Below are 27429 nucleotides of genomic sequence, written 5' to 3' on the forward strand. Positions count from 1 at the left end.
CAAGTTGTTGGAACGGTTAGGAACAGAGACGGAATAGTGAAGCTGCGAGTTTGGAATTATTCTGGACTCTAGACTCTTGTTTAGAGTCTAGTGTTTGCACATGTTTATTCACTAGTTGCCATCAACACACACACACACACACACACACACACACACACACACACACACACACAAACACACACACACACACACACACACACACACAATGTATTTCACAGGACAATGAGTTTTAGCAGAGGGGGATTGGTTGCAAGGTTGCAAGTTCAAACCCCTGAGCTGACAAGGTACAAATCTGTCGTTCTGCCCCTGAACAGGCAGTTAACCCACTGTTCCTAGGCCGTCATTGTAAATAAGAAATTGTTCTTAACTGACTTGCCTAGTTAAATAAAGGTAAAATAAAATAAAAAATAAAAATTAGTAGCTAGGTTTCTATCCAATTGGCAACATACTTCCATGCAAATATAAAATAAAATGCAGTAAAAAAATATGCAAATTTTCCCACCAGATATATGTTTCCATCAAATTGACTTGTTGCAAATAAAAGGCTGTGTGGGATGACTTAGTGGACATAAAAATAACTTGTATGGTAAATTCCAATGAACCAAATAAAAAATGCTAGGTAAATGGGTTTCCATTGCATTTTCAACTCTATTGTCAGGTGCGTGAATGAGGACCCAAAAGCGAATTAACAAACAGAGTTCCTTTAATGATGAACACACGTGGGCTCAGATGGACAGGTAGATTCCGACAGGACAGGACAAGGTTGCAGCAAACACGATGATAGTCTGGTTCAGGCATGAGACACACAAACAAGAATCCGACAAAGACAGGAGCAGAAACAGAGAGAGATATAGGGACCTAATCAGAGGGAAAAAGGGAACAGGTGGGAAAAGGGGTGAATGAGGTAGTCAGAGAAGACAAGGAACAGCTGGGGGAAAGAGGGACAGAAACGGTAACCTAGTACGACCAGCAGAGGGAGACAGGGTGAAAGGAAAGGACAGAAACAAGACACAACATGACAATACATGACAGTACCCCCCCACTCACCGAGCGCCTCCTGGCGCACTCGAGGAGGAAACCTGGCGGCAACGGAGGAAATCCTCGATCAGCGCACGGTCCAGCACGTCCCGAGAGGGAACCCAACTCCTCTCCTCAGGACCGTACCCCTCCCAATCTACGAGGTACTGGTGACCACGGCCCCGAGGACGCATGTCCAAAATCCTACGGACCCTGTAGATGGGTGCGCCCTCGACAAGGATGGGGGGGGGGGGGGGAAGACGAGCGGGGGCGCGAAGAACGGGCTTGATACAGGAGACATGGAAGACCGGGTGGACGCGACGAAGGTATCGCGGAAGAAGAAGTCGAACTGCGACAGGATTAATGACCCGAGAAATACGGAACGGACCAATGAACCGCGGGGTCAACTTGCGAGAAGCCGTCTTAAGGGGAAGGTTCTGAGTGGAGAGCCAAACTCTCTGACCGCGACAATATCTAGGACTCTTAGTTCTACGCTTATTAGCAGCCCTCACAGTCTGCGTCCTATAACGGCAAAGTGCAGACCTGACCCTCTTCCAGGTGCGCTCGCAACGTTGGACAAAAGCCTGAGCGGAGGGGACGCTGGACTCGGCGAACTGAGATGAGAACAGCGGAGGCTGGTACCCGAGGCTACTCTGAAAAGGAGATAGCCCGGTCGCAGACGAAGGAAGCGAGTTGTGGGCGTATTCTGCCCAGGGGAGCTGTTCTGACCAAGACGCAGGGTTGCGAAAAGAAAGACTGCGTAAGATGCGACCAATAGTCTGATTGGCCCGTTCTGCTTGACCGTTAGACTGGGGGTGAAAGCCGGAAGAGAGACTGACGGAAGCCCCAATCAAACGGCAAAACTCCCTCCAAAATTGAGACGTGAATTGCGGACCTCTGTCCGAAACGACGTCTGACGGAAGGCCATGAATTCTGAAAACATTCTCGATGATGATTTGTGCCGTCTCTTTAGCAGAAGGAAGCTTAGCAAGGGGAATGAAATGAGCCGCCTTAGAGAACCTATCGACAACCGTAAGAATAACAGTCTTCCCCGCTGACGAAGGCAGTCCGGTGACAAAATCTAAGGCGATGTGAGACCACGGTCGAGAGGGAATGGGAAGCGGCCTGAGACGGCCGGCAGGAGGGGAGTTACCGGACTTAGTCTGCGCGCAGACCGAACAAGCAGCCACGAAACGACGCGTGTCATGCTCCCGGGTGGGCCACCAAAAACGCTGGCGAATGGAAGCAAGCGTACCCCGAACGCCAGGGTGGCCGGCTAACTTGGCAGAGTGAGCCCACTGAAGAACGGCCAGACGAGTAGGAACGGGAACGAAAAGAAGGTTCCTAGGACAAGCGCGCGGCGACGGAGTGTGAGTGAGCGCTTGCTTTACCTGCCTCTCAATTCCCCAGACAGTCAACCCGACAACACGCCCCTCAGGGAGAATCCCCTCGGGGTCAGTGGAGGCTACTGAAGAACTGAAGAGACGAGATAAAGCATCAGGCTTGGTGTTCTTAGAGCCCGGACGATAAGAAATCACGAACTCGAAACGAGCGAAAAACAGCGCCCAACGCGCCTGACGCGCATTAAGTCGTTTGGCAGAACGGATGTACTCAAGGTTCCTATGGTCAGTCCAAACGACAAAAGGAACGGTCGCCCCCTCCAACCACTGTCGCCATTCGCCTAGGGCTAACCGGATGGCGAGCAGTTCGCGGTTTCCCACATCATAGTTACGTTCCGACGGCGACAGGCGATGAGAAAAATACGCGCATGGGTGGACCTTGTCGTCAGAGAGGGAGCGCTGAGAAAGAATGGCTCCCACGCCCACCTCTGACGCGTCAACCTCGACAACGAACTGTCTAGAGACGTCAGGTGTAACAAGGATAGGAGCGGATGTAAAACGATTCTTGAGGAGATCAAAAGCTCCCTGGGCGGAAACGGACCACTTAAAGCACGTCTTGACAGAAGTAAGGGCTGTGAGAGGAGCTGCCACCTGACCGAAATTACGGATGAAACGACGATAGAAGTTTGCGAAGCCGAGAAAGCGCTGCAGCTCGACGCGTGACTTAGGGGCGGGCCAATCAATGACAGCTTGGACCTTAGCGGGATCCATCTTAATGCCTTCAGCGGAAATAACAGAACCGAGAAATGTGACGGAGGAGGCATGAAAAGTGCACTTCTCAGCCTTCACAAAAAGACAATTCTCTAAAAGGCGCTGGAGGACACGTCGAACGTGCTGAACATGAATCTGGAGTGACGGTGAAAAAATCAGGATATCGTCAAGGTAAACGAAAACAAAGATGTTCAGCATGTCTCTCAGGACATCATTGACTAATGCCTGAAAGACAGCTGGAGCGTTAGCGAGGCCGAAAGGAAGAACCCGGTATTCAAAGTGCCCTAACGGAGTGTTAAACGCCGTCTTCCACTCGTCCCCCTCCCTGATGCGCACGAGATGGTAAGCGTTACGAAGGTCCAACTTAGTGAAAAACCTGGCTCCCTGCAGGATCTCGAAGGCTGAAGACATAAGAGGAAGCGGATAACGATTCTTCACTGTTATGTCATTCAGCCCTCGATAATCTATGCAGGGGCGCAGAGACCCGTCCTTCTTCTTGACAAAAAAAAACCCCGCTCCGGCGGGAGAGGAGGAGGGGACTATGGTACCGGCGTCAAGAGCTACAGACAAATAATCCTCGAGAGCCTTACGTTCGGGAGCCGACAGAGAGTATAGTCTACCCCGGGGGGGAGTGGTTCCCGGAAGGAGATCAATACTACAATCATACGACCGGTGTGGAGGAAGAGAGGTGGCCCTGGACCGACTGAACACCGTGCGCAGATCGTGATATTCCTCCGGCACCCCTGTCAAATCACCAGGCTCCTCCTGTGAAGAAGAGACAGAGGAAACAGGAGGGATAGCAGACATTAAACATTTCACATGACAAGAGACGTTCCAGGAGAGGATAGAATTACTAGACCAATTAATGGAAGGATTATGACAAACTAGCCAGGGATGGCCCAAAACAACAGGTGTAAAAGGTGAACGAAAAATTAAAAAAGAAATGGTTTCACTATGATTACCAGAAACAGTGAGGGTTAAAGGTAGCGTCTCACGCTGAATCCTGGGGAGAGGACTACCATCCAGGGCGAACAAGGCCGTGGACTCCCTTAACTGTCTGAGAGGAATGTCATGTTCCCGAGCCCAGGTCTCGTCCATAAAACAGCCCTCCGCCCCAGAGTCTATTAAGGCACTGCAGGAAGCTGACGAACCGGTCCAGCGTAGATGGACCGACAAGGTAGTGCAGGATCTTGAAGGAGAGACAGGAGTAGTAGCGCTCACCAGTAGCCCTCCGCTTACTGATGAGCTCTGGCTTTTACTGGACATGAAGTGACAAAATGACCAGCAGAACCGCAATAGAGACAGAGGCGGTTGGTGATTCTCCGTTCCCTCTCCTTAGTCGAGATGCGGATACCTCCCAGCTGCATAGGCTCAGCTCCCGAGCCGGCAGAGGAAGATGGTAGTGATGCGGAGAGGGGGGCAACGGAGAACGCGAGCTCCTTTCCACGAGCTCGGTGACGAAGATCAACCCGTCGCTCAATGCGAATAGCGAGTTCAATCAAGGAATCCACGCTGGAAGGAACCTCCCGGGAGAGAATCTCATCCTTTACCTCTGCGCGGAGACCCTCCAGAAGACGAGCGAGCAAAGCCGGCTCGTTCCAGCCACTGGAGGCAGCAAGAGTGCGAAACTCAATAGAGTAGTCTGTTATGGATCGATTGCCTTGACATAGGGAAGACAGGGCCCTGGAAGCCTCCTCCCCAAAAACAGATCGATCAAAAACCCGTATCATCTCCTCCTTAAAGTCCTGATACTGGTTAGTACACTCAGCCCTTGCCTCCCAGATTGCCGTGCCCCACTCACGAGCCCGTCCAGTAAGGAGAGATATGACGTAGGCGACACGAGTAGTGCTCCTGGCGTAAGTGTTGGGCTGGAGAGAAAACACAATATCACACTGGGTGAGGAACGAGCGGCATTCAGTGGGCTCCCCAGAGTAACACGGCGGGTTATTGATTCTGGGCTCCGGAGATTCGAAAGCCCTGGAAGTGGCCGGTGGATCGAGGCGGAGATGGTGAACCTGTTCTGTGAGGTTGGAGACTTGGGTGGCCAGGGTCTCAACGGCATGTCGAGCAGCAGACAATTCCTGCTCGTGTCTGCCTAGCATCGCTCCCTGGATCTCGACGGCTGAGTGGAGAGGATCCGAAGTCGCTGGGTCCATTCTTGGTCGGATTCTTCTGTCAGGTGCGTGAATGAGGACCCAAAAGCGAATTAACAAACAGAGTTCCTTTAATGATGAACACACGTGGGCTCAGATGGACAGGTAGATTCCGACAGGACAGGACAAGGTTGCAGCAAACACGATGATAGTCTGGTTCAGGCATGAGACACACAAACAAGAATCCGACAAAGACAGGAGCAGAAACAGAGAGAGATATAGGGACCTAATCAGAGGGAAAAAGGGAACAGGTGGGAAAAGGGGTGAATGAGGTAGTCAGAGAAGACAAGGAACAGCTGGGGGAAAGAGGGACAGAAACGGTAACCTAGTACGACCAGCAGAGGGAGACAGGGTGAAAGGAAAGGACAGAAACAAGACACAACATGACAATACATGACATCTATAGAAGGTTTTGCCACAAAACATGTTGTATTATATAGCGAATGTGCCCATTCAGATCTTTTCTGTTTCCATCAGGCCTGTCGTGAATTTTAATTATCCGACATATACTTTAATTGCATTACAAGGTTGGATGGAAACCTGATTAGTAAAACCAGCTATCGATGCTGAGAATAATACCTGATGATTCACATGCAAGTCGCTACTCATCACAGCTAAACCTTCAAAAAAATCCTACATGAATCCTGCAGGACTTTGCTGATCCACCTCAGCAGAATCAGTCTGAGATGAAGGCGACATGGTTGCTGCATGAAGCATGAATCCATAATAGACCCATTCAGGAACAAGCGAGTTACACTAGACAAGACTGCAGGGCTCCAGACTAACATTTTATCCTGGTGGCACTAACTTTTTCAAAGAAAAGTTTAAAATTTGCAGCGTCACATAGTAGAATACATTTGAGTCATCATCTTATTAAGTAATTAATCATGTTTTATTAAGAATGTAATAGACTACTGCGATAGTATTTTTATAATATTCTAACATGTCCAAGCAGGAATGCGTAATTCAAACAATTAGAAATGTCATGAATTTTGGGTTGACAATTTTTGTTTTATTTTACTGTCAAAATAGGGCCCCCGAATTTTCTGATTTTTTTTGTTCAGTAGAGAAGAATGTGCCTTCATTTTTATGTGCACAAATATTATACACAGTATAGGCATAATTCAACAGGTGCTAATTCACCACCTAAACCAATGGAAACTCAAAACACATTAGCTAGAACGGTAACTCTAAATTTAACACCTATTGCTAGTCGCCTTGTATTAATCGAACACTAAATGTAAATGTCCTAAAAAAAGGGCACTTGTAATGGCCGATGCGCAATTTCGCCCGCTCTGTATTTCAAAGCCATATCAGATATCTTGACTGAACCAGGTTTTCCATACCTACAGAAAGCTGAGACCCTCATCTCCTTATAATAGACAACTTGAACTAGTTGCATCCAAAGTCGTTTTTTCCACGCAATTGCATTTTGAAATGTCATACAATCACAAGGGGCACACAAGGTGGGAGAGAGAGAGTATGAGAAGCTGACTCGGGGCCATTACAGCAGCCGGCCTCAACGAAACAGGCAGGCACAGCGGCAAGGCAGACACTTTTATTACAGGAATCGTGAGAATAATGCACTTTACAGTTTAACAAATTCATGGTTTTATTCGCTCTAAAAATAGGACGTTTTGATGTAGATGACGAGGTAGAATGTGCAGCTCGCACCAGTGTAACCAACTCAACATTTTACTCGCACAGCCAAGAGAAAGGGTCTCAAAATGTGAGTAAATGGTCACAGTCTGGAGCCCTGGACTGCTGAGGACAGCACAGTGCATCCAAATCCATGCTTGATTGATTCTTGTTTTATGACATACCGTAAGTTGTAGGACCAAGTGATAACAGCCATCCGTAGACTCCACAAGGACAATATCAAAGATCATTTTACAGTAGGATGCAAAGTGAGTCTTACTGAAGAACTGGATCCAAAGCCTGCACAAACACCCAGTAGCTCCCCATAACCAGAGTAGAATAACCCTGCGTTGAAAAATAGAATAACCACAGGTGTCAAACTCATATCACAGAGGGCTGAGTTTCTGCAGATTTTCACTCCTACCTTGTAGTTGTACTTGATTGATCAATTAAGGTCACTGATAAGTTAGGAACTCCCCTCACCTGGTTGTCTGGCCACAAAAAAACTGGAAATAACAAAAACCAGCAGGCTCTCGGCCTGCCATGGAATGAGTTTGACACCCCTGCTATATCCCCTTACCCATTGGCTAGGTTGTCATCGTCATCCTCTGGCATGCTCTTTCCCAGCAGGTCGCTGTCGCTCAGGTAACCAGACTTGAGGTCAGCATCGTCCACATCCAGCCCTTCGATGAGCTCTATTCGGGAGGAGTGGCTGAGACGGCTGGAGACTCGGGCAGGCATGGTGTGGGCCGTATACTGGGACCCGGCCTTTCCCCCATGGTACACGCCGCTGCCCGTGGACGAGGGGGCGTCTCCAGCCTGCAGCCGGGGGCTGGACTGGCCGTGGCGCCAGGAGAGAGGAGACGAGCGATTGGACAGACTGGACATGCTGCGGGCATTGGTCTCGTCACTGTCATAGCAAACATTACTGCTCTCCAGACAGCTGGGGAGAGAAGAGGAAGAGAGAGAGGTTATAGTATTGTAGAAAGAGAGGACAGAAAGGGAGGTCGGAAAAACTACGAGTTTGAGGGACATATAGAGAGAGAATTAGAGAAAGAAATTCCATTTCCTGTTTCTCACTCTCTGTCATTGGGCCTTTCAAGAAATCTGTCTTGACGTATAGTCTCTGCTGACCCAGATACAGCTGTAACATTCACTCTCAGCCTTCAGCGACTACAACAAAGAATGGGTGGCATCTCAGAACTCAAGGGCATCTCGCTTGCTATAGAATAAGAGCATAGCATCATTGTGTGAACAGAGGAAAGTATTTTGTCCCCTCTCTCCCTTTGACGGGATCATTCATAACCCTCAGCATTATGTTCACAATATCATTACCAGCTGGGACTTACAGACCCAAGGTAAATCAGCACGTAATCACACGCCGCCAACATCATTTTTTTTTTTATGTTTGCTCGGGCCAGGAGTTTTTCTTGACTACATGACCTGACCAGGGAAAACAATGGGCCATTGTGTCAGCCAGTGAAAGGTGAACCAATGTGGACTAGAGAGAAGTTCCAGTTTAGACTAGAGAGTTATTCTCGTCTGTTGTCTAAGTGAGAGGTTAGACTAGAGAGTCGTTCTAAGTTTAGACTAGAGAGTACTTCGAGTCTGTTGTCTAAGTGAGAGGTTAGACTAGAGATAAGTTCTAGTTTAGACTAGAGAGTAGTTCTAGTCTGTTCTCTAAGTTGGTCAGGTTTTACAATGCTCTCCCGATGGCAAGGAGCTTCTGCTGAGTCTGGCGATTACATAACCAGATGCACCAACCAGCCCAGATGAATAATGCAATGCCTGCCTGAGACCACGTGGGTGTTTTTTCCTTCTGCTATTTCTGTACTTCTATAGATGGATAATTCATCAACAGGGGCTGTTAACTGTTACTGCCTCAGGAATACATTCCGACGCCCACAATGCTTCAGTGGAATGATACATTAGCTCACAGTAGGACGGTACTTCCTTGAGAGTTTTGAAATGTAGTTTAACTTCAATTTGTAAGAAAGTTTGAACTCATGGATGCACATCAAACAATCCCATATGTTAGGGTATTTGTTTGGGAGTTATGACAGGGAGCTGAACTAGTGACAGAATTATGGCCGGTCAGAGAGCTGTTAAAAAAAAAACATGCTGTATACGCAGTGAGGTAAAGTCATCCGAAGCTTATGATGTATTAGTAGTGCTGTATGTGGATGTTACTTACAGTGCCTACAGTCCATTTGTGCTTTAGAGCAGGGCTCTCCAACCATGTTCCTGGAGAGCTACCATCCTAGGTTTTCATTCCAACCCTAATCTAGTGCACCCGATTCTAATTATTAGCTGGTTGATAAGATTAATCAGGTTAGTTACAACTGGGGCTGGAGCGACAGCATACAGTAGGGTAGTTCAGCAGGGTAGTTCTCCAGGAACAGGGTTGGAGAGCCCAGCCCTAGAGCAAGGTTTCCCAAACTCGGTCGTGGGGCCCCCACCCTGGGTGCACATTTTGTTTTGGCCCCTAGCACTACATAGCTGATTCAAATAACCAACTCATCATCAAGCTTTGATTATTTGAATTGACTGTTGAGTGCTAGGGCCAAAAACCTAAATGTGCACCTGGATGGGGGGGGGGGGGGGGGGGGGCAGGACTGAGATGCTCTAGAGGTTTGGTAGCCAAGGTCGAAAAGCATGAGTTTTTAGATGGGTGAAGTTGCCGAGGTGTCTGTCAATCTCCAGAGGCCAGGGCTATGGAAATTCAGAGCTCATATCTGGGATGGAATCCCTTAGGACATGAACACCACACACATCAAAGAGAGACCAAACGGCATAGGGGAACATTGGTAGGCAGAGCAAATACTGTTGAGCTGGAGATAAGAAGCAGGCAAAAATGGTAGATACACAGGCTTGGAATGCAGAACAACTTTTTGTTAACGAACGATTCGGTTTCTGCCCAGGTTCTTCAATATTCCGTGGAGTTAGTCTCTGGTGCTTCCTGTTATTGTCCGTGTCTCATCGTGATAGAGGCCGTCCAAAACGAAATACTCGACAAAGGGTTTCCCGGAATGTAATGGTCATGAAACAGAAACAGTCTGTTTCAGAGGGATTGACAGGATATGTTTAACATGTGGCAAGTTGCCAAGAAGACATAAAGGAGGGCAGTTGTGTAAACATGATTGGGTGTACTCTATCGATCTGTCCACTGTGTTTCGTGAGTGTGTCTGAGTATACTACATTTCTCAAACAAATCCATAGCTTTCTTCTATGTCTACACGTACAGCATCTTGCTGAACCAATGAAACAACATACAGTTGACAGGTAAGGTGTGGGCAGCAAGTAATGTTTGCGCAGATGGAACTTTAAAAGAAAGACAAATACGGAAGTAAAAGGATACTCTTGGTTTCGAGAAAGCCCTTTAACGTTGTGCCCCGTTCACACCAGTACGTGGCATCAGAAGCACCCCAGTATTGCCTACCATAATCTATAAACTCAATGTACGGTAATGGACTCACCCATGGCTGAGCTGGGCTCCCCGTAGACTGGACATGGTATCTTCCAGGTTCTGTCTGAGGTCAAGGACGTTCTGCACCGTGCGTTTCCTCTGAGACTCTGGGTCTGTGGGGACATCACATCAGTCACTGTGGTCAGACACACAATGCAATCACATATTCCATGTATCACTGTCAGACTGTTGCGTCTTATTCCCTTGAGATATCCCAAAGATTTTCCTCTCTGCAAATAAATATTAAAGTTCCAGTGTGAACACACTGTTGTGACTGTGGACGGGTATTGTGTAGTGACAGGTGTTTTGCTGGTGAGAAGCATCCATGCTGCGTTCACATTGTTAGGAAGACAAATGTGACTCCCTGGGCTCCCTCACCATGGCAACGCTGCTCTAACCCTCCTACAGGATCCTGACATAGTACAGATCTAACTGTGGAAACACCCCTGTTTTGGATCTTGACGTGGTACAGTCCTAGATGTAAAACACTGATGACAGTGACTGGGACTGTGAGTGGCCACCAGGGGGATGCTTCTGACATTCTATCGAAACTTCAAACTCCATAGCCTCCCAATAGGGAAGACATGCATTCTCCTTGATGTGCGTGCGTGATCCTACGCACATTTATGCAATTATAGCATAACACAATCACAACATCGCACATACATTCAGTCACCCCCCTCTACCCCTGCACATACTACTGTATACACACACACACGCTCACAATAATCCATAGTAAATCATAGCAAAACAAAGGGAAATGTCATGATGGATGATGTGAGTCCTACACGGACAGCGGACAAGACATGACCACCCTATCCTAAATCAATAACACGAAGCCACGCTATCTGTCTCATTTGTGAAAATGAATGAATGGATTTCTGTGTGACCATGATGGTGAAGAAGAGAGATGTGGGAAAACAGGAATGCTGTTTTCTACTATACAGCACAATAGCTACAGGCAATAGCCCATAAGAGGTGAAAAAAAACGATCATCCACTGCATTAACTGAAGGTGTTGGCTAAGAGTCAAGCATAGCAGAGGAAACCCATCTCAAATAATGGGCCATGCTCATTAGTTATTCGCTGTGAGGCAATCCAAGGGAATAAGACACGTGGAGAGGCTGTAAATTAGCGAACAGCCTTAAATAAAAATGTATGGCCTTTCGTACCTCTTTCACTATCATGAAAATGTGGATATAGAAGCATGTTAAACATGTAATGTTAATGTTCTGAGAAGTGCTATTGTAAGCTAAAAGTATGCGCTCGTTCAGCGGCTTTAAATGTGTGTAATTACACTCTCTTGTCCTTTCAGCATCAGTAGATTGAAAATAAGGACCTCTGCTGCTCACAGTATTTCAAACAGTTTACACTTGAACTCATATCATAATCTGCTTACATCAGCTCAAACTCAATCTCATTCAAAAGCTGAACCATTGCCTTGTCCCAGATCTATTTGTGTTTTTGCCTAATCCATTGTCATTGACAAGCCAAACATGTATAGCATGACAATTCCACAAGGACTTGGTAACAAAGGAGAAACATCCTGGCACCCAGGCTAGCTGAGCCATGCACCATTCCTTCATATTTAGCCTACCACCACAGCAGACACACCCTTTAACAAGGCTCCTTTAGTTTGACTGAACAGGGAGAGTCATTTATAGCTTAATCCTAGATAACGCCCGCTGATAGAGTATATTGGATCTACACCAATCTATCAAACATATGTTTCTAACAACGGTGAATATGATCTCAAAGAGAAATCTGGCTACCTTTGAGAAACCTATTTATAGTTCTGATATCACCGGTCAGTAAGAAGGCAACATCGAAATGTATCGGTCAATTTCCATACGGTGCCATTTGAATGAATATATTACTAACCATAAAATGTATGCGTGTCATCAACCACTTCACAACCTCAGAGCACCACTGGCGTGGAACTACCGTAAGGATGCGGTCTCCAGCATACAGCTACATGGGAAACATCCTTATCTTTGTAGTGGCAACCACCACTACAAAGATATAGACCAAAAAAACAAAAGCTGAGCCAGCCAGCAGAGCTCATAACAGACATGCATGCAGGCGCCGCACCACATGTGCTGCTGAGGAAATAGGTCTACATGGTAAAATGATTGGCAGGTCCCTGGTGCCCTGCACTGAGAAGAGAGACGACGTGCTGTAGTTCGAACAGGAAACCTCCTCACTCGCAGACAGACAGAATGCTTAAGCAGATCTCAATGGAAAGACCATGGACATTATGAACACTTTCAATCTCAGAAAATGTTTAAATTATACGTTTTTGGGGGGCAGAAATAACTGACATGTTCATCTGTTCAGCTCTCTTTTTTCTTTACCTTTATTTAACTAGGCCAGTCAGTTAAAGAACAAATTCATATTTTCAATGAGGGCCTAGGAACAGTGGGTTAACTGCCTTGCTCAGGGGCAGAACAACAGTTTTTTACCTTGTCAGCTCAGGGATTTGATTTTGCAGCCTTCCATTTACTAGTCCAACACTCTAACCACTAGGCTACCTACCTCTTAGGTCTGACAGACAGGGTAAACTTGTATAGATTAGTTAATTGAGAACTGATTTGGCAGTCTGGAATCCCTGTTTGTTCCTTTAAGGTCCAGTCAATAGATTAGTCTTTTCACTGAGAAGACGATAGAATGGCAGTGAAAGGACTATAAATTGTCTCCCACACTAAAACACCCCACTTCAACTGTACAAACAGCCCAAAGGATAGGTGATAACCAAATGGTAGGGTCCAATCTCACAACATAATGGTGCCTTCTCCCAAACACGAATGAGTGCAAAGGTCGAGAAATCCTACAGCAAGAAAATCCCTTTCATCTATTTAATCTGTGTGCACATGCATAGTTTTCTATTGTTAGTTATATCCAGTAGCATGGGGGAGAGAATGTAAGATATTCTCCTACTGGAGCAGCATGACCAGTGATTCCAGATGAGTTTGCCTCACCCATTTCACCCTACATACAGTGCCTTCAGAAAGTATTCGTACCGCTTGATTTATTCCACATTTTGTTGTGTTACAGCCTGAATTCAAAATTGATTACATTGATTTATCTCAACGATCTGCACACAATGCCCCATAATGACAAAATGAAAACATGTTTTTAGACATTTTTTGAAATGTATTGACAATGAAATACAGAAATATCTCATTTACATAAGTATTCACACCCCTGAGTCAATACTTTGTAGAATCGCCTTTTGGCAGCAATTACAGCTGTGAGTTACCTGGTAAGTCTCTAAGCACTTTCCACACCTGGATTGTGCAACATTTGTCCATTATTATTTTCAACATTCTTCAAGCTCTGTCACATTGGTTGATCATTGCTAAACAACCATTTTTGCATCTTGCCATAGATTTTCAATAACTCATCCACTTCACTGTCTTCTTGGTAAGCTCCAGTGTAGATTTGGCCTTGTGTTTTAAGTTATTGTCCTGTTGAATGAAGGTTAATTAATATCCTAGTGTCTGGTGGAAAGCAGACTGAAACAGGTTTTCCTCTAGGATCTTGCCTGTGCTTAGCTCTATTCCGTTATTTTTTTTTATCCTGAAAAACTCCCCAGTCCTTAATGATTACAAGCATACCCATAACATGATGCAGCCACCACTACGCTTGAAAATATGGAGCGTGGTACTCAGTCATGTGTTGTATTGGATTTGCCCCAAACATAACACTTTGTACTCAGGACAAAAAGTAAATTGCTTTGCCACATATTTTTTGCAAACATGATGCATGTTTTGAAATAGCTTTATTCTGTGCAGGCTTTCTTCTTTTCACTCCATTAATTAGGTTAGTATTGTGGATTAACCACAATGTTGTTGATCCATCCTCAGTTTTCTCTTATAACAGCCATTAAACTCTGTAACTGTTTGAAAGTCACCATTGGCATCATGGTGAAATCCCTGAGCGATTTCCTTCCTTTCCGGCAACTGAGTTAGGAAGGATGCCTGTATCTTTGTAGTGACTAGATGTATTGATACACCATCCAAAGGGTAATTAAACACTTTACCATGCTCAAAGGGATATACAATGTCTGCTTTTCTTTATTTTTACCCATCTACCAACAGCTGCCCTTCTTGAAACCTCCCTGGTCTTTGTGGTTGAATCTGTCTTTGAAATTCAACGCTTGACTGAGGGACCTTACAGATAATTGTATGTGTGTGGATACAGAGATGAGGTAGTCGTTCAAAAATCGTGTTAAACACAGAGTGAGCCCATGCAACTTATTATGTGACTTGTTAAGCACATTTTTACTGCTGAACTTATTTAGGCTTGCCATAACAAAGGTGTTGAATACTTGTTGACTCAAGACATTTCAGCTTTTCATTTTTAATTAATTTGGAAAACTTTGGAAAAACATCATTCCACTTCGACATCATGGACTATTGTTTGTTCGCCAGTGACAACAACAAAAAATCTCTATTTAAAATATTTTACATTCAGGCTGTAACACAACAAAATATAGAAAAAGTCAAAGGGTTTGAATACTTTCTGAAGGCACTGTACCTACAGTATTTGCCTGCTACTCTATGGCAGTGTATGCAGCCTATTGTCACAGTCATGGTGGGCTTGCACAGTTCACATCTAATTACTGCAGAAAGACATCCGCCTCATCTGCTAGTTCTCTTGTCGTCGTCGTAGTAACCCAGAGCTATGCTTTACTACCCTGGCCTACTCTCCTCGTGGATATGGCTATTGAAGGAATACGCACTCATATTCAATCTGCCATTGAGAACGAGTCAAATTCCATCTCCCTTAGTTGTGTTAACGTGCACTCCTTCTCCACCCCCATTACACTGTATGGACATTTTACAATATAGTTGAATATAGACAATTGCCGATTGCTATTGAGGTTCCCTCCGCATTCTCGTCCATTACAGCTGCACTATACTGTACAATAGAGGCTATGTATTGGGTGAACCAAAGTCTATCTCCAGCTCTGTCTTATGGTGAGAGGGTTGGACTGTGTTGTTCTGGTAGTGGATAGAGGTCGCATTACACAAACTGACTTCATAAATAAGTCTATTATGACATCCAGAGGACAACTGTACCACCGAATCAGAATGAAGTCATAAGATGTGTCCCACAAATAGAGCCTCTATATTGAGGAATAAAAACAGTCTTTTCATCAATGCTGTTGTGAGCAATTATGCAGACTATGAATGCAGAAGTATATGAATATGTGTATCTGTCCAATAGATAGATGGGTTAGCTGAGATAATCACAAAAACAATTTTATTTTAACTCGGCAAGTCAGTTAAGAACAAATTCTTATTTATAATGATGGCCTACCCCGGACAATTGTGTACCTCCTTATGGGACTCCCAATCACGGCCAGATGTGACTAAGCCTGGATTTGAACCAGGGACTGTAGTGCCACCTCTTGCACTGAGATGCAGTGCCTTAGACTGCTGCACCACTCGGGGAATGCTTCAATGGGGCACAAGTCCGTGTGTTATTTATGTTTTTCATAAAAATTGGAGACGAAATATAGTTAACATGTCAACAATCTTCAAACCCGTCTGTTTGGCCCCATAGTTGCACAAGGGTCAGTTTTGTTGCTAAACAACCAACCCGTCTATAAGAATAGCTATTGTACGATACCATGCCTTAGGGAAGAAACATTTTCTCAAAGAAAGACTGGCACAAAAGCATGTTCCGTAATAAAATACAGTTCTGATCAATGTAACCGCTGCATAATGGAGTAAGATAACCATTTTTGAATAAAACAAAAATACCGACTGTATTATGGCACATAAACAATTGTATGAGACAGAAAATGAAGGGAATACAGATATTTGGCGATTCATTTAAATATGTGAATTTTTCATGCCCGCTTTCTTTTCTGAGTGGTGACTTTGTTTACATTATCTAATCAAACATCAACCATTTTTTTCTATTCCACGAAGTGGAACACTTACTGTACATAGGTAGACCGTTTTTCATTCTGTCTTGTCATGTAGTTGCCATGTAAATGCGTTTCATCCCCATTGGTATTTACATTTTTATTAACACGCGGGTCAAAACCTTTTAGTCACATGTCTACGATTTCCGACGATACCCCCATCCTTAACGTTTCACACTTTTCACCGATAGTAAAGTCCAGGAGAAAAGATGGTTTGCACAGGTAATCCTACTGTATATATTGTCAGTTTCTCTTTTGAAAGCAATCGGTGAAGTGACAATTAGTTAACAAATGGATTATTCACTTCTCAAATACTGCCAACTGAAAGCTAAACAGAGCTACATTGTCAGGTGGCCGTGGGTTGAGCCTTGGTACTCACAGACAATTAGCTAACTACCGCCTAAATGGGCTGTCTGTCAGGCCTACTGTTCGTCAAATGAAAATTACTCCTGCAAACGCGCACATTTATTTGTTGACATTTTGGTCAAGTTTCCCTTTATTGTACATTTGCAGAGGCCTGTTGATTTTTATTCCCAGTTCCACAAAGAGAAGTAGTCTGGTGTGTGTGTGTGTATGTGTGTGTTACTATTTGCTCTCATGGGCAGTGGGGAGGCGAGTCATGACTCATATGATTCCTTATACTGTCTGAAGTTCTGCCTGTTTTTCTGGCAATATTTGCATTCATAAAACAAAGCTGTTCAATCATTGCAATGTTGTCTCATCAGGGATTATTATGTATAATAATAACTCATTAATTAAGCAGATGTTTTAATTGAGAGTTCCTCGTTTTAAAATAATGTGACACTTAAAATCTCTTGTCCTTAATAAATCTAGGAGGATGTGAATTAAGAACATTTCAGAAACTGCCTCTAGTGGTTCCTACGCAACCACACAGATTCTAAGATGGTGCAGTGCAGACGTGGTTTGTCGTTTCTCGCATGTACATTTAGTATTTTTCTCTTTCCTATTTTTAAATTAAATATACCTCCTGGCAACCAGCCTCACCCAATGTGATACGGAGCCGCTATTTTTTAGACCTTAGCCAGAACCTCCATCAGATGCTAGCCATCAGAAGCTAACCAGCTAATTAGAAACTAGCTATTTAGTCATTGTCAGCCACTGCTAGCGGCCTTTACCTTCTGTACAGACTCCAGCAGATCTGAGCCTGGATAATACAGCCTGCCAGTATCGGACTCTTTTTCTCCACTACAATGCCGGACTCTTGCCGTAAGCTCTGAAACATTTCTTCTGATCATCACAGCTAGCCGAGTGGCCCAGCACCAAAGCTAGCTCTGAGCCAGGCCCACCTTCCGGCCTGCTCAGTGATCACTCGGCTACACAGCTGATGCCTCCCGGACTCCACCCCAACACGACTAGAATCCACCACTACTCCACCGGATTCTTGCCGTAAGCTCTGGACCTTTGCATCGGATCATTGCTGCTAGCTTGCTGCTATAGTGGCTAACGCCCCTGTCCAGAAGCTAGCACCAATTAGCTGCAAGCCATGCGCATCTCCCAGCTAGCAAACAAAATTACTACAGCTACAATACCTCTTTCGCCAACTGGCCAGGACCCTTTGTCGACATGGAGCCCCGCCGTTCCACCAGGACTGGTCTGCCTATGTAACTCCAACCGTTGTGCCCTCAACCGGCCTTTGCCGGACGTCGGAGCAGACGCTTCTATTAGCCCCGGCCAGCTAACTTTGAGCGCTGTGTCTCCCGCTTGCTAGCATAGCAATGACTACCCAGCGGCTTCCCTGTTTCATCTATTGCTGTTCACTGGACCCTATGATCACTTGGCTACATAGCTGATGCCTGCTGGACTGTTAATTAATCACAGTACTCCGTTTTGTTTATTTTTGTTTATCTGTCGGCCCTAGCCTCGAACTATTGTGTGTACTTAACTGACCATCTCTGCACATTCATCGCCATTTTACCTGTTGTTGTTGTCTTAGCTGATTAGCTGTTGTTGTCTTAACCGTTGTTGTCTTCGCTAGCGCTCCCAATCAACACTTGTGATTGCTTAATGCCTCGCTTTATGTCCCTCTCAAATGTCAATATGCCTTGTATACTGTTGTTTAGGATAGTTATCATTGTTTTAGTTTACTGCGGAGCAGTATATGCAGTAAACCTACATGCAGTAAACCTCACCCAGCATAACTGCGTCCAGAGATGCAAACTCTCTTATCATCACTCAATGCCTGGGTTTACCTCCACTGTACCCTGAACCTATCCTACCATGCCCAGAAATCTGCTCCTATTATTCTCTGTCCCTAACGCACTAGACAACCTGTTTTGATAGCCTTTAGCCGTACCCTCATCCTACTCCTCCTCTGTTCCTAGGCTGATGTGGATGTTAACCCAGGTCCTGCGTGTCCCCAGGCACTCTCATTTGTTGACTTCTGTAAATGAAAAAGCCTTGGTTTCATGCATGTTAACATCTGAAGCCTCCTCCCTAAATTTGTTTTACTCACTGCTTTAGCACACTCCAACAACCCTGATGTCCTTGCCGTGTCTGAATCCTGGCTTAGGAAGGCCACCAAAATTCTGAGATTTCCATCTCGAACTACAACATTTTCCATCAAAATAGAACTGCAAAAGGGGGAGGAGTTGCAATCTACTACAGAGATAGCCTGCAAAGTTCTGTCATACTTTCCTGGTCTGTGCCCAAATAGTTCGAGCTTCTAATTTAAAAAAAATAATCTCTCCAGAAATAAGTCTCTCACTGTTATAGACCCCCCTCAGCTCCCAGCTGTGCCCTGGCCACCATATGTGAATTGATTGCCCCCCATCTATCTTCAGAGTTCGTTCTGTTAGGTGACCTATACTGGGATATGCTTAACACCCCGGCAGTCCTACAATCTAAGCTAGATGTCCTCAATCTCACACAAATTATCAAGGAAAACACCAGGTACAATCCATAAACGTGGGCACCCTAATAGATATTATCCTGACACACTTGCCCTCCAAATACACCTCTGCTGATTTCAATAAGGATCTCCGCGATCACTGCCTCATTGCCCGCATCCGCTATGGGTCCACGGTCAAACGACCACCCCTCATCACTGTCAAATGCTCCCTAAAACACTTCTGCGAGCAATCCTTTCTAATCGACCTGGAAGGATATTGACCTCATCCCGTCAGTTGAGGATGCCTGGTCGTTCTTTACAAGTAATTTCCTCACCATCTTAAATAAGCATGCCCCTTTAAAAAATGTAGAACTAAGAACAGATGGTTCACTCCACACTTGAATGCCCTCGACCAGCACAAAAACATCCTGGGGCGGACTGCGCTAGCATCGAATAGTCCCCGCGATATGCAACTTTCAGGGAAGTCAGGAACTAATACACGCAGTCAGTTAGAAAAGCAAAGGCTAGCTTTTTCCAACAGAAATTTGCATCCTCTAACTCCAAAAAGTTTTGGAATACTGTACAGTCCATGGAGAATAAGAGCACCTCCTCCCAGCTGCCCACTGCACTGAGGCTAGGTAACACTGTCACCACGATAAATCCAAATTTCAACAAGCATTTCTCTACGGCTGGCCATGCTTTCCTCCTGGCTACCCGAACCTCGGGCCAAAAGCTCCGCACCCCCCGCAGCTACTTGCCCAAGCCTCCCAGCTTCTCCACCCAAATCCAGATAGCAGATGTTCTGAAAGAGCTGCAAAACCTGGACCCCTATAAATCAGCCGGGATAGACAATCTGGACCCTCTCTAAAATTATCGGCCGCCATTGTTGCAACCCCTATTACCAGTCTGTTCAACCTCTCTTTCGTATCGTCCGAGATCCCAAAAGACTGGAAAGCTGCCGCGGTCATCCTCCTCTACAGGGCGTGACACTCTAGACCCAAACTGTTACAGACCTATATCCATCCTGCCCTGCCTTTCTAAAGTCTTCGAAAGCCGAGTTAATAAACAGATCACTGACCATTTCGAATCCCACCGTAACTTCTTCGCTGTGCAATCTGGTTTCCGAGCTGGTCACGGGTGCACCTCAGCCACGTTCAAGGTACTAAACGATATCATAAACGTCATCGATAAAAGACAGTACTGTGCAGCCGTCTTCATCGACCTGGCCAAGGCTTTCAACTCTTGTCAAACACCGTATTCTTATCGGCAGACTCGGCAGCCTTGGTTTCTCAAATGACTGCCTCGCCTGGTTCACAAACTACTTCTCAGACAGAGTTCAGTGTGTCAAATCGAAGAGCCTGTTGTCCAGACCTCTGGCAGTCTCTATGGGGGTACCACAGGGTTCAATTCTCGGGCCGACTCTTTTCTCTGTACATATCAACAATGTCGCTCCTGCTGCGGGTGATTCCCTGATCCACCTCTACGCAGACGATACCATTCGGTATACATCTGGCCCTTCTTTGAACACTGTGTTAACAAACCTCCAAATGAGCTTCAATGCCATACAACACTCCTTCTGTGGCCTCTAACTGCTCTTAAACGCTAGTAAAACTAAATGTATGCTTTTCAACCGTTCGCTGCCCGCACCCGCCCGCCCGACTAGCATCACTACTCACTACCTCCGACTTAGAATATGTGGACAACTATAAATATCTAGGTGTCTGACTAGACTTTAAACTCTCCTTCCAGACTCATATTAAACATCTCCAATCCAAAATTAAATCTAGAATCGGCTTCCTATTTCGCAACGAAGCCTCCTTCACTCACGCCGCCAAACATACCCTCGTTAAACTGACTATCCTACCGATCTTCGACTTCATTGATGTAATTTACAAAATAGCCTCCAACACCCTACTCAGCAAACTGGATGCAGTCTATCACAGGGCCATCCGTTTTGTCACCAAAGCCCCAACCACCCACCACTGCAACCTGTATGCTCTCGTCGGCTCGACCTCGCTACATATTCGTCGCCAGACCCAATGGCTCACATCAGCTATCTGAGCAGCTAACAGATCACTGTAGCTGTACATAGCCCATCTGTAAATAGCCCATCCAATCTACCTACCTCATCCTCATATTGTTTTTATTTACTTTTCTGCTCTTTTGCACACGAGTATTTCTACTTGCACATCATCATCTGCACATCTATCACTCCAGTGTTAATTTTCTAAATTGTAATTACTTCGCTACTATGGCCTATTTATTGCCTTACCTCCTCATGCCATTTGCACACACTGTATATAGACTTTCTTTTTTTATATTGTGTTATTGACTGTATGCTTGTTTATTCCATGTGTTTTTGTTTGTGTCGCACTGCTTTGATTTATCTTGGCCAGGTCGCAGTTGTAAATGAGAACTTCTCAACTAGCCTACCTGGTTAAATAAAGATTAAATATATATATTTTAAATTGCAAACATGTAAACACCAGAGCTGGGAATTGCCCGGGACCTCACAATATGATACTATATGTATTGTCATTCTTACCATTGATACCATTTGACACTGTAATTTTATTTCGATTTGATGTTCCAAACATACTGCTCAGTATATGTCTGCTGCAGAGAGACAAGCGAGAGCATGAGAAAATTCGATTTGATCAGTCGTGGAAATAAAAGTGATGAAAACATGTTGGCTCACTATTTAAAAAGAATATGGAGAACAAGCTATCGGATGAAAAATACCAGAGTTTTAGCTGGAGGTACAGCCGACTAGCTCTAGCTAACGCTACATAGCAAAGGTACTTTTTTTTCTTATTTTTCTAAACAAATTGAGTCAAAGTATCTATATAATATTTTCCCAAAATAATATTGCAATATGTAATTGTATCGATTTTCCCCCGATCACTAGTAAACACACATACACACGAACAACAGACTGTCAATGTTCAGAATGGGATTGTTGACTGACAATGTTTACTTGTCTCTAAGCCTGACGAACACGAGGGTTCGACGCCCCGTCCGTATAAACTAATAAGGCACGGAGAACAAATGAGATCATACAAATGTGTCCATTAACAAAATATGTCTTTAACTTGGCTAGCTGGTATGTCAACAAAATATCGGTTACCTCTATGTGACTAGCTGGACCGCTCATTGACTGGCTTGTTCATACAAAAATAGTATATCAATGAACAGATTCCAAACAACAAAAATAATATTTGTGACAGAGCTGTGTTGTTTAAATCAGTCTCTGGGCTCTATGATTCAGGGCAGAGCTCACTGTCATTAGCCTTGAACCCCCTGGGAGCAATCGCTAGATACAGTCAAAGTAGTGGCCTAATAATCTCAAACCATCCAGTCCCATCTTCAATTACCGGCCATCTCAACATGTTTTTTGTTAGAGTGGACCAGAGAAGAGCTGACCCTTTCAGGGGCCTGCAGAGAAACAGACCCCCAAAATGAGCGTTCTATGAAACCATAGAGCGGGTATGGGACTTGAAATTGGCAATTTAATAGGGCAGGGGTTGGACACAATTGAAATTGAGGTCACTGATTCAGCAGCTGATGCACAAACTGAAGTACAGTGGGATATGTGCCAGCCATGTATGACTGTCAGAGAAAGACAAGGTTTGGGCGGGATATTTGGTTCTTGGTCCTAATCTGTGCTGTTGTTTCTGATCAATGTCAAAGCCAATTAACCCAACACACTAATCTAATGCACTCAGCTGGGATGATGACATTCATAGCCAGAGGCCAAAAAAAAAGCACAGTAGGCAATCCAGGGATCAACCTATATCACTGGTCAGTATAAAACCTGACTGAAAAATTACGTGAAAAAGAGAGATATCCTGTTCAAAATGTGCTGTGTTTAGTCCATTATACCTACACATCATATCATCTCTATCCACCTGGTTGTAAACAAAGAGGTAGTCGTTCTACTGAGATACCCACGGGAGAGGGAGAGAGAGAGGCCCAGCCATGGCCATTTTCTTTCCCATAGCAGACAGTGTGGGCACCATCTGCCAATGGCCACGGATGAATGGGGCTGGGAGGAGGCTAAATATGTGTCTCACAGTGGGCTGAAACTGGATTAAATATGGCTTGGTTTATTTCCCAGCTCCTATTTACTGGAACTATTCACCGATATCCCTGCATGGAGCATACAGAGGGCTACACAATCACTAAGGGCATACATAGCTGGTTAGTAGACCCGCTGCAGCAGACTAGCTGAGATGGAATAGAGATCAGCGTGTCACTGGCTAGACCTGGGTTTTCTTTTTTTCTTTCATACCATTGAACAGCCAGTGCTAGATAGTGATGGGGGAAAAAATCAACACAGTTATATATTGCAATATTACTTGGACGATATTATATCTAAACTTTGACTCCCAAGTAACAATTTGCTGGCAATTCCCAGCCCTAGTGCTCTAGGAAACAACCTTACACACACAATCATGACATCATGCTTCACATGCCAGAGACAGCGTAGCCAGTAGGATGTTCAAAACAATAACCTACATGCATTGCAAACAACGGAGGTATTGTCTACCACCACCCGTCGTGTGATCCAAACCCCTGCTTCACAATAATGTGGAAACAACTTTAAATCAAAACGCAAAAGCTGGGGCGGCATTCAAGAGAAAGCGTTTCAAATGCATGCAATGTGAACACTGAGAGACGGTGTAAAAAACGTAGAGGCTTTTTTCTGAATCGATGCTGGGCCAGATTAGCTCCATTCAGGGACAATGAAGTCTGCAGCAGCAAGCAGGTGTTAGCGACAGCTGTAGTAAGGGGGCGTGCTGACTGCGCGAGGCATCGAGAGGAGACAGTGAGGAGAGAGGGGCGTTTCTATTTGTTGTGCTGTGGAAAGCAACAGGCTCGACAGGCAGGGAAAAGGTTCCGCTTGGTTTTACTCACCCAGCATCTGGCTGAAGAGAAGCTGCTCCAGGTCACCAAGGACAGTCACTACCAGCTCTGGATCCACCTTGAGGAAGGACTGGCTCCCATCCCCTTGGCCCTTGGCCCCTGCCTCCCCAGAAGCTCCCGCCACTTGCTTCTTGTTGACAGCCTTGGCCTTGCTGGAGAGGATCTCATCATCAGATTTTCCATCCTCAGGGGCCTTACTCAGGGGCTTCACCTCTGCATAGGGACCCCTAGGGATCCGGCTCTGACCGGGTCTGACCAGGCCAGAAGGAGCCGCCAGTGGGCTGAAGGGTTTGGGTTTGCCCTGGAAGAGAGAGTGCTCTGACTTGGAGAGGTTGCGTGAGAGTGGCGCGCCACCTCCTCCGCCACTGCCACCCCCTCCTGCCAGCTTGGGCTTGCCGGTCTTGAGATGCCCCGCTCCAGGCTTGGCCATGTCATCACACCACTTGGGCTCGTAGAGGTGCATCTTCTTCTCTGCATCGGTGAGCACGGCCAGGTTGGTCAGGGACCTCTGCTTGCGAAGGTTGGAGGACACAGGCAGCCGCCCTTCAGAGCTACCTGCACGGTACACCCTCAGTTCCCCTCGCTGGGCACTCTGGGGCATCCCCGACTTGCCCCTCTTGGCTGCCACGCCAACAGCTTTGCCCTCTGCTTGGCCGTACGTTTTGGTACTTTCCGCCCGTTCCATCTTTAAATCTCCTTCTCTGCCTCCTTTCACACTACTTCTGAGCATGCCTCCTGCATGAGAGCATTGAGAAAAGCATCAGCGAGGAGAAAAAAATAGTATTCCTCTCTGTCCCCTTGTCCTTGTCAAGAGAAAACAGAAAAAGGCAACCACAACACAGTTCTTGGATCTTTGGTCCTTTTTTCAGACAGATTATAATTATTTTCCTCTCCTCCTTCCCCCTCTCTGTCCTCATGACAGACTCTCCCTTCTTTCCTCTCCTTTCTTTCCTTGTCCTCTCTCTCTCTCTCGTTCTCCCTGGCTCCGTTTTCTACTCCTCCCTTCAGCAGAGCCTCCTGCCGCTGAAGCGCGCAGCAGCAGAATGACAGTAGCAGCAGACGCAACAACAGCCCCTCCCCCCTCCTCCCTCTCTCATCCTATGTACCATTTAAAGACACTTTGCTCTGCCTCAGCAGCATGTGTGAAATGTAAAGGGAGCGATGAGAAATGATAAGCTTGGCATTTTTAAAACTGGACAGCATAATGATTTTTTTTGTTTTTATCACAGGCATGTTTTCACACGCCCTCGCCTCTCTCAATCCCTTTGTTCTTCCCCTCCCCCCTCCCTTCACCTCTTGGGTCAGGCACGTTCATCGCACACACAATTATGCATGATTTGCCTGTGTGCTGGGGAAATGGATTGTGCAGTCAGACACATTTAGGCATGTCGTTTACTCAGTGCACAAAATGAACAGGGTTAACAGCCCGTGAGGAAAGCTGTGTCCAAAAGCCCACAACAACTGGAACATCCAACTTAGCAGTTTATCCTGTCTGAGCTGCCTTATTACCTAACTCTAACCCTGATTTAATCATATGCTTAAATCTACTGAGTGTTATTGACTTTTTACTTAAATGGAACCAGCCCAATGATGTGTGTACAGAAGAACAATGCTGTCCAATAAGTTTCAAAGTGTGTCAATACCGTATTTTCACATATATATATATATATATATATATATATATCAGTGTAAGTATACACTATGACTGTACAAACATAATTTGGAAGTCATAATTTACTATTGGCATTAACATCTAGAAGAAAATCAGAATGAGTTTTTTGCCAACAAAAGGGCTTTATTACAGACAGAAGCACCCTCAGATTTGGAGGTTCTGGGCTGCCGTGGTTACACATGGTCTGCTGTTGTGAGGCGGGTTGGACGTACTGCCAAATTCTCTAAATCGACGTTGGAGGTGGCTTATGGTAGAGAAATGGACATTCAATTCTCTGGCAACAGCTCTGGTGGATATTCCTGCAGTTAGCATGCCAATTGCATGCTCCCTCAAAACTTAAGACAACTGTGGCATTGTGTTGCGTGACAAAACTGTCCGCAGCACAAGGTACACCTGTGTAATCATCGTGCTGTTTAATCAGATTATTGATATACTACACCTGTCAGGTGGATGGATTATCTTGACAAAGGATAAATGCTCACTAACAGGGATGTAAACAAATTTGTGAAATACATTTGAGAAAAATACACTTTTTGTGCATGGGACATTTCTGGGATCATTTATTCAGTTTATGAAACCAGAACTTTACATGTTCCATTTATATTTTTGTTCAGGGTACTAAGAAATGAAATGGTGGAATGGTAATTACAGTTAACCTATTTATTCATTTTTCAATAAATTCAATAAAACAAGTGCAACTAGGCGCCATTTGATACCACAATTTCCTATTGAATACTAGGAAAATACTGTAAAATAAAGTGCTAGCACACTTTGGAAAGAGCTGCAAGCAGCATAAGCACTAAACCCAGGTAACAGCATCCAACCCAGACTCATAATGTCTTATAGTATGTAAGTATAGCACTGGAATTACTGCAAAATGACTGTCTGCTTCACCCCCTCCCCTTAGAACAAGTGGACATTCATTGACTCTAAATACTGCATGAGGGCTGCTATACCAGCTTGGTGGCTTTCTGTTCACACATACAACAGAGATAGGAAATACATGCCTGTTTATTAACCTCTATACCTTCTATTACAGTAAAATAGTACAATATAGTGTGCATACATACTGTATGCACAATTATGTGTGTTGACATACTGTGTGTAATGTGCCAGCTTGAGAAATCAAGAAATAATTTCTAGGTTGTGCTCAAAAGCAATGAAACACAATTTCTCTTAACCAGGAGAACCAAACACCTTTTGGGAACACTATGGTTCACTTTGCTTTGATGCAATACAACGGACTAGTTTGTTACGATGCCTCAAGGGCCATTTCTCACTGCTCTCCCACCGTGTGCCTACACACTCCACTGGCCTGATATGTGGGTCCCGGGGCACCTGGGGTTCTTCTGAGACCCATGGAGTCATTTGATGTGGCTTAGCGAGGGGGACTGAAAACAATGTCATCTTTTGTTCTTGCTTGTCACAAGCGATGCCCCCATGCTGAGTTGAGTCCATTGATGATGACCTCACTCCCAAGCTGCTCTGACAAGCTTGTTTCCTGTTGTGTAGATATTTGTGGATGGGAAAAAGTTGATCACAATATTTTGAAAATATTTTTGTATGAGCATATTTATGAAATGTAGCTGGAAATATTGCAATTGCATCAAGTCATTTCTGCCTGAGCAACCCTACTGTATAACCAACATATCAACTGTGCA

The 27429-nt window shown here is 45.1% G+C and overlaps 1 protein-coding gene across 14 annotated transcripts in view; it reads right to left on the reverse strand.

Moving 5' to 3' along the window:
• The window catches only part of LOC110527741 (neuron navigator 1), a 139973-nt gene that overhangs the window by 63766 nt on the left and 48778 nt on the right, over positions 1 to 27429 (reverse strand). For 11 of the 14 annotated variants that reach the window (XM_036983230.1, XM_036983231.1, XM_036983226.1 and 8 more), the window contains exons 4-5: positions 10396 to 10498; positions 7500 to 7862 (exon numbers count right to left, since the gene is read on the reverse strand). In XM_036983230.1, coding sequence (XP_036839125.1) covers positions 7500 to 7862; positions 10396 to 10498 — 466 coding nt within the window. Of the gene's footprint in view, positions 1 to 7499; positions 7863 to 10395; positions 10499 to 24087; positions 25139 to 27429 lie in introns of those variants that run through there. The other 3 variants (XM_036983240.1, XM_036983238.1, XM_036983237.1) reach the window with 1 other exon arrangement.

This window comes from Oncorhynchus mykiss, chromosome 7, assembly GCF_013265735.2.
Source record: "Oncorhynchus mykiss isolate Arlee chromosome 7, USDA_OmykA_1.1, whole genome shotgun sequence".
NCBI classification, from domain to species: Eukaryota; Metazoa; Chordata; class Actinopteri; order Salmoniformes; family Salmonidae; genus Oncorhynchus; species Oncorhynchus mykiss.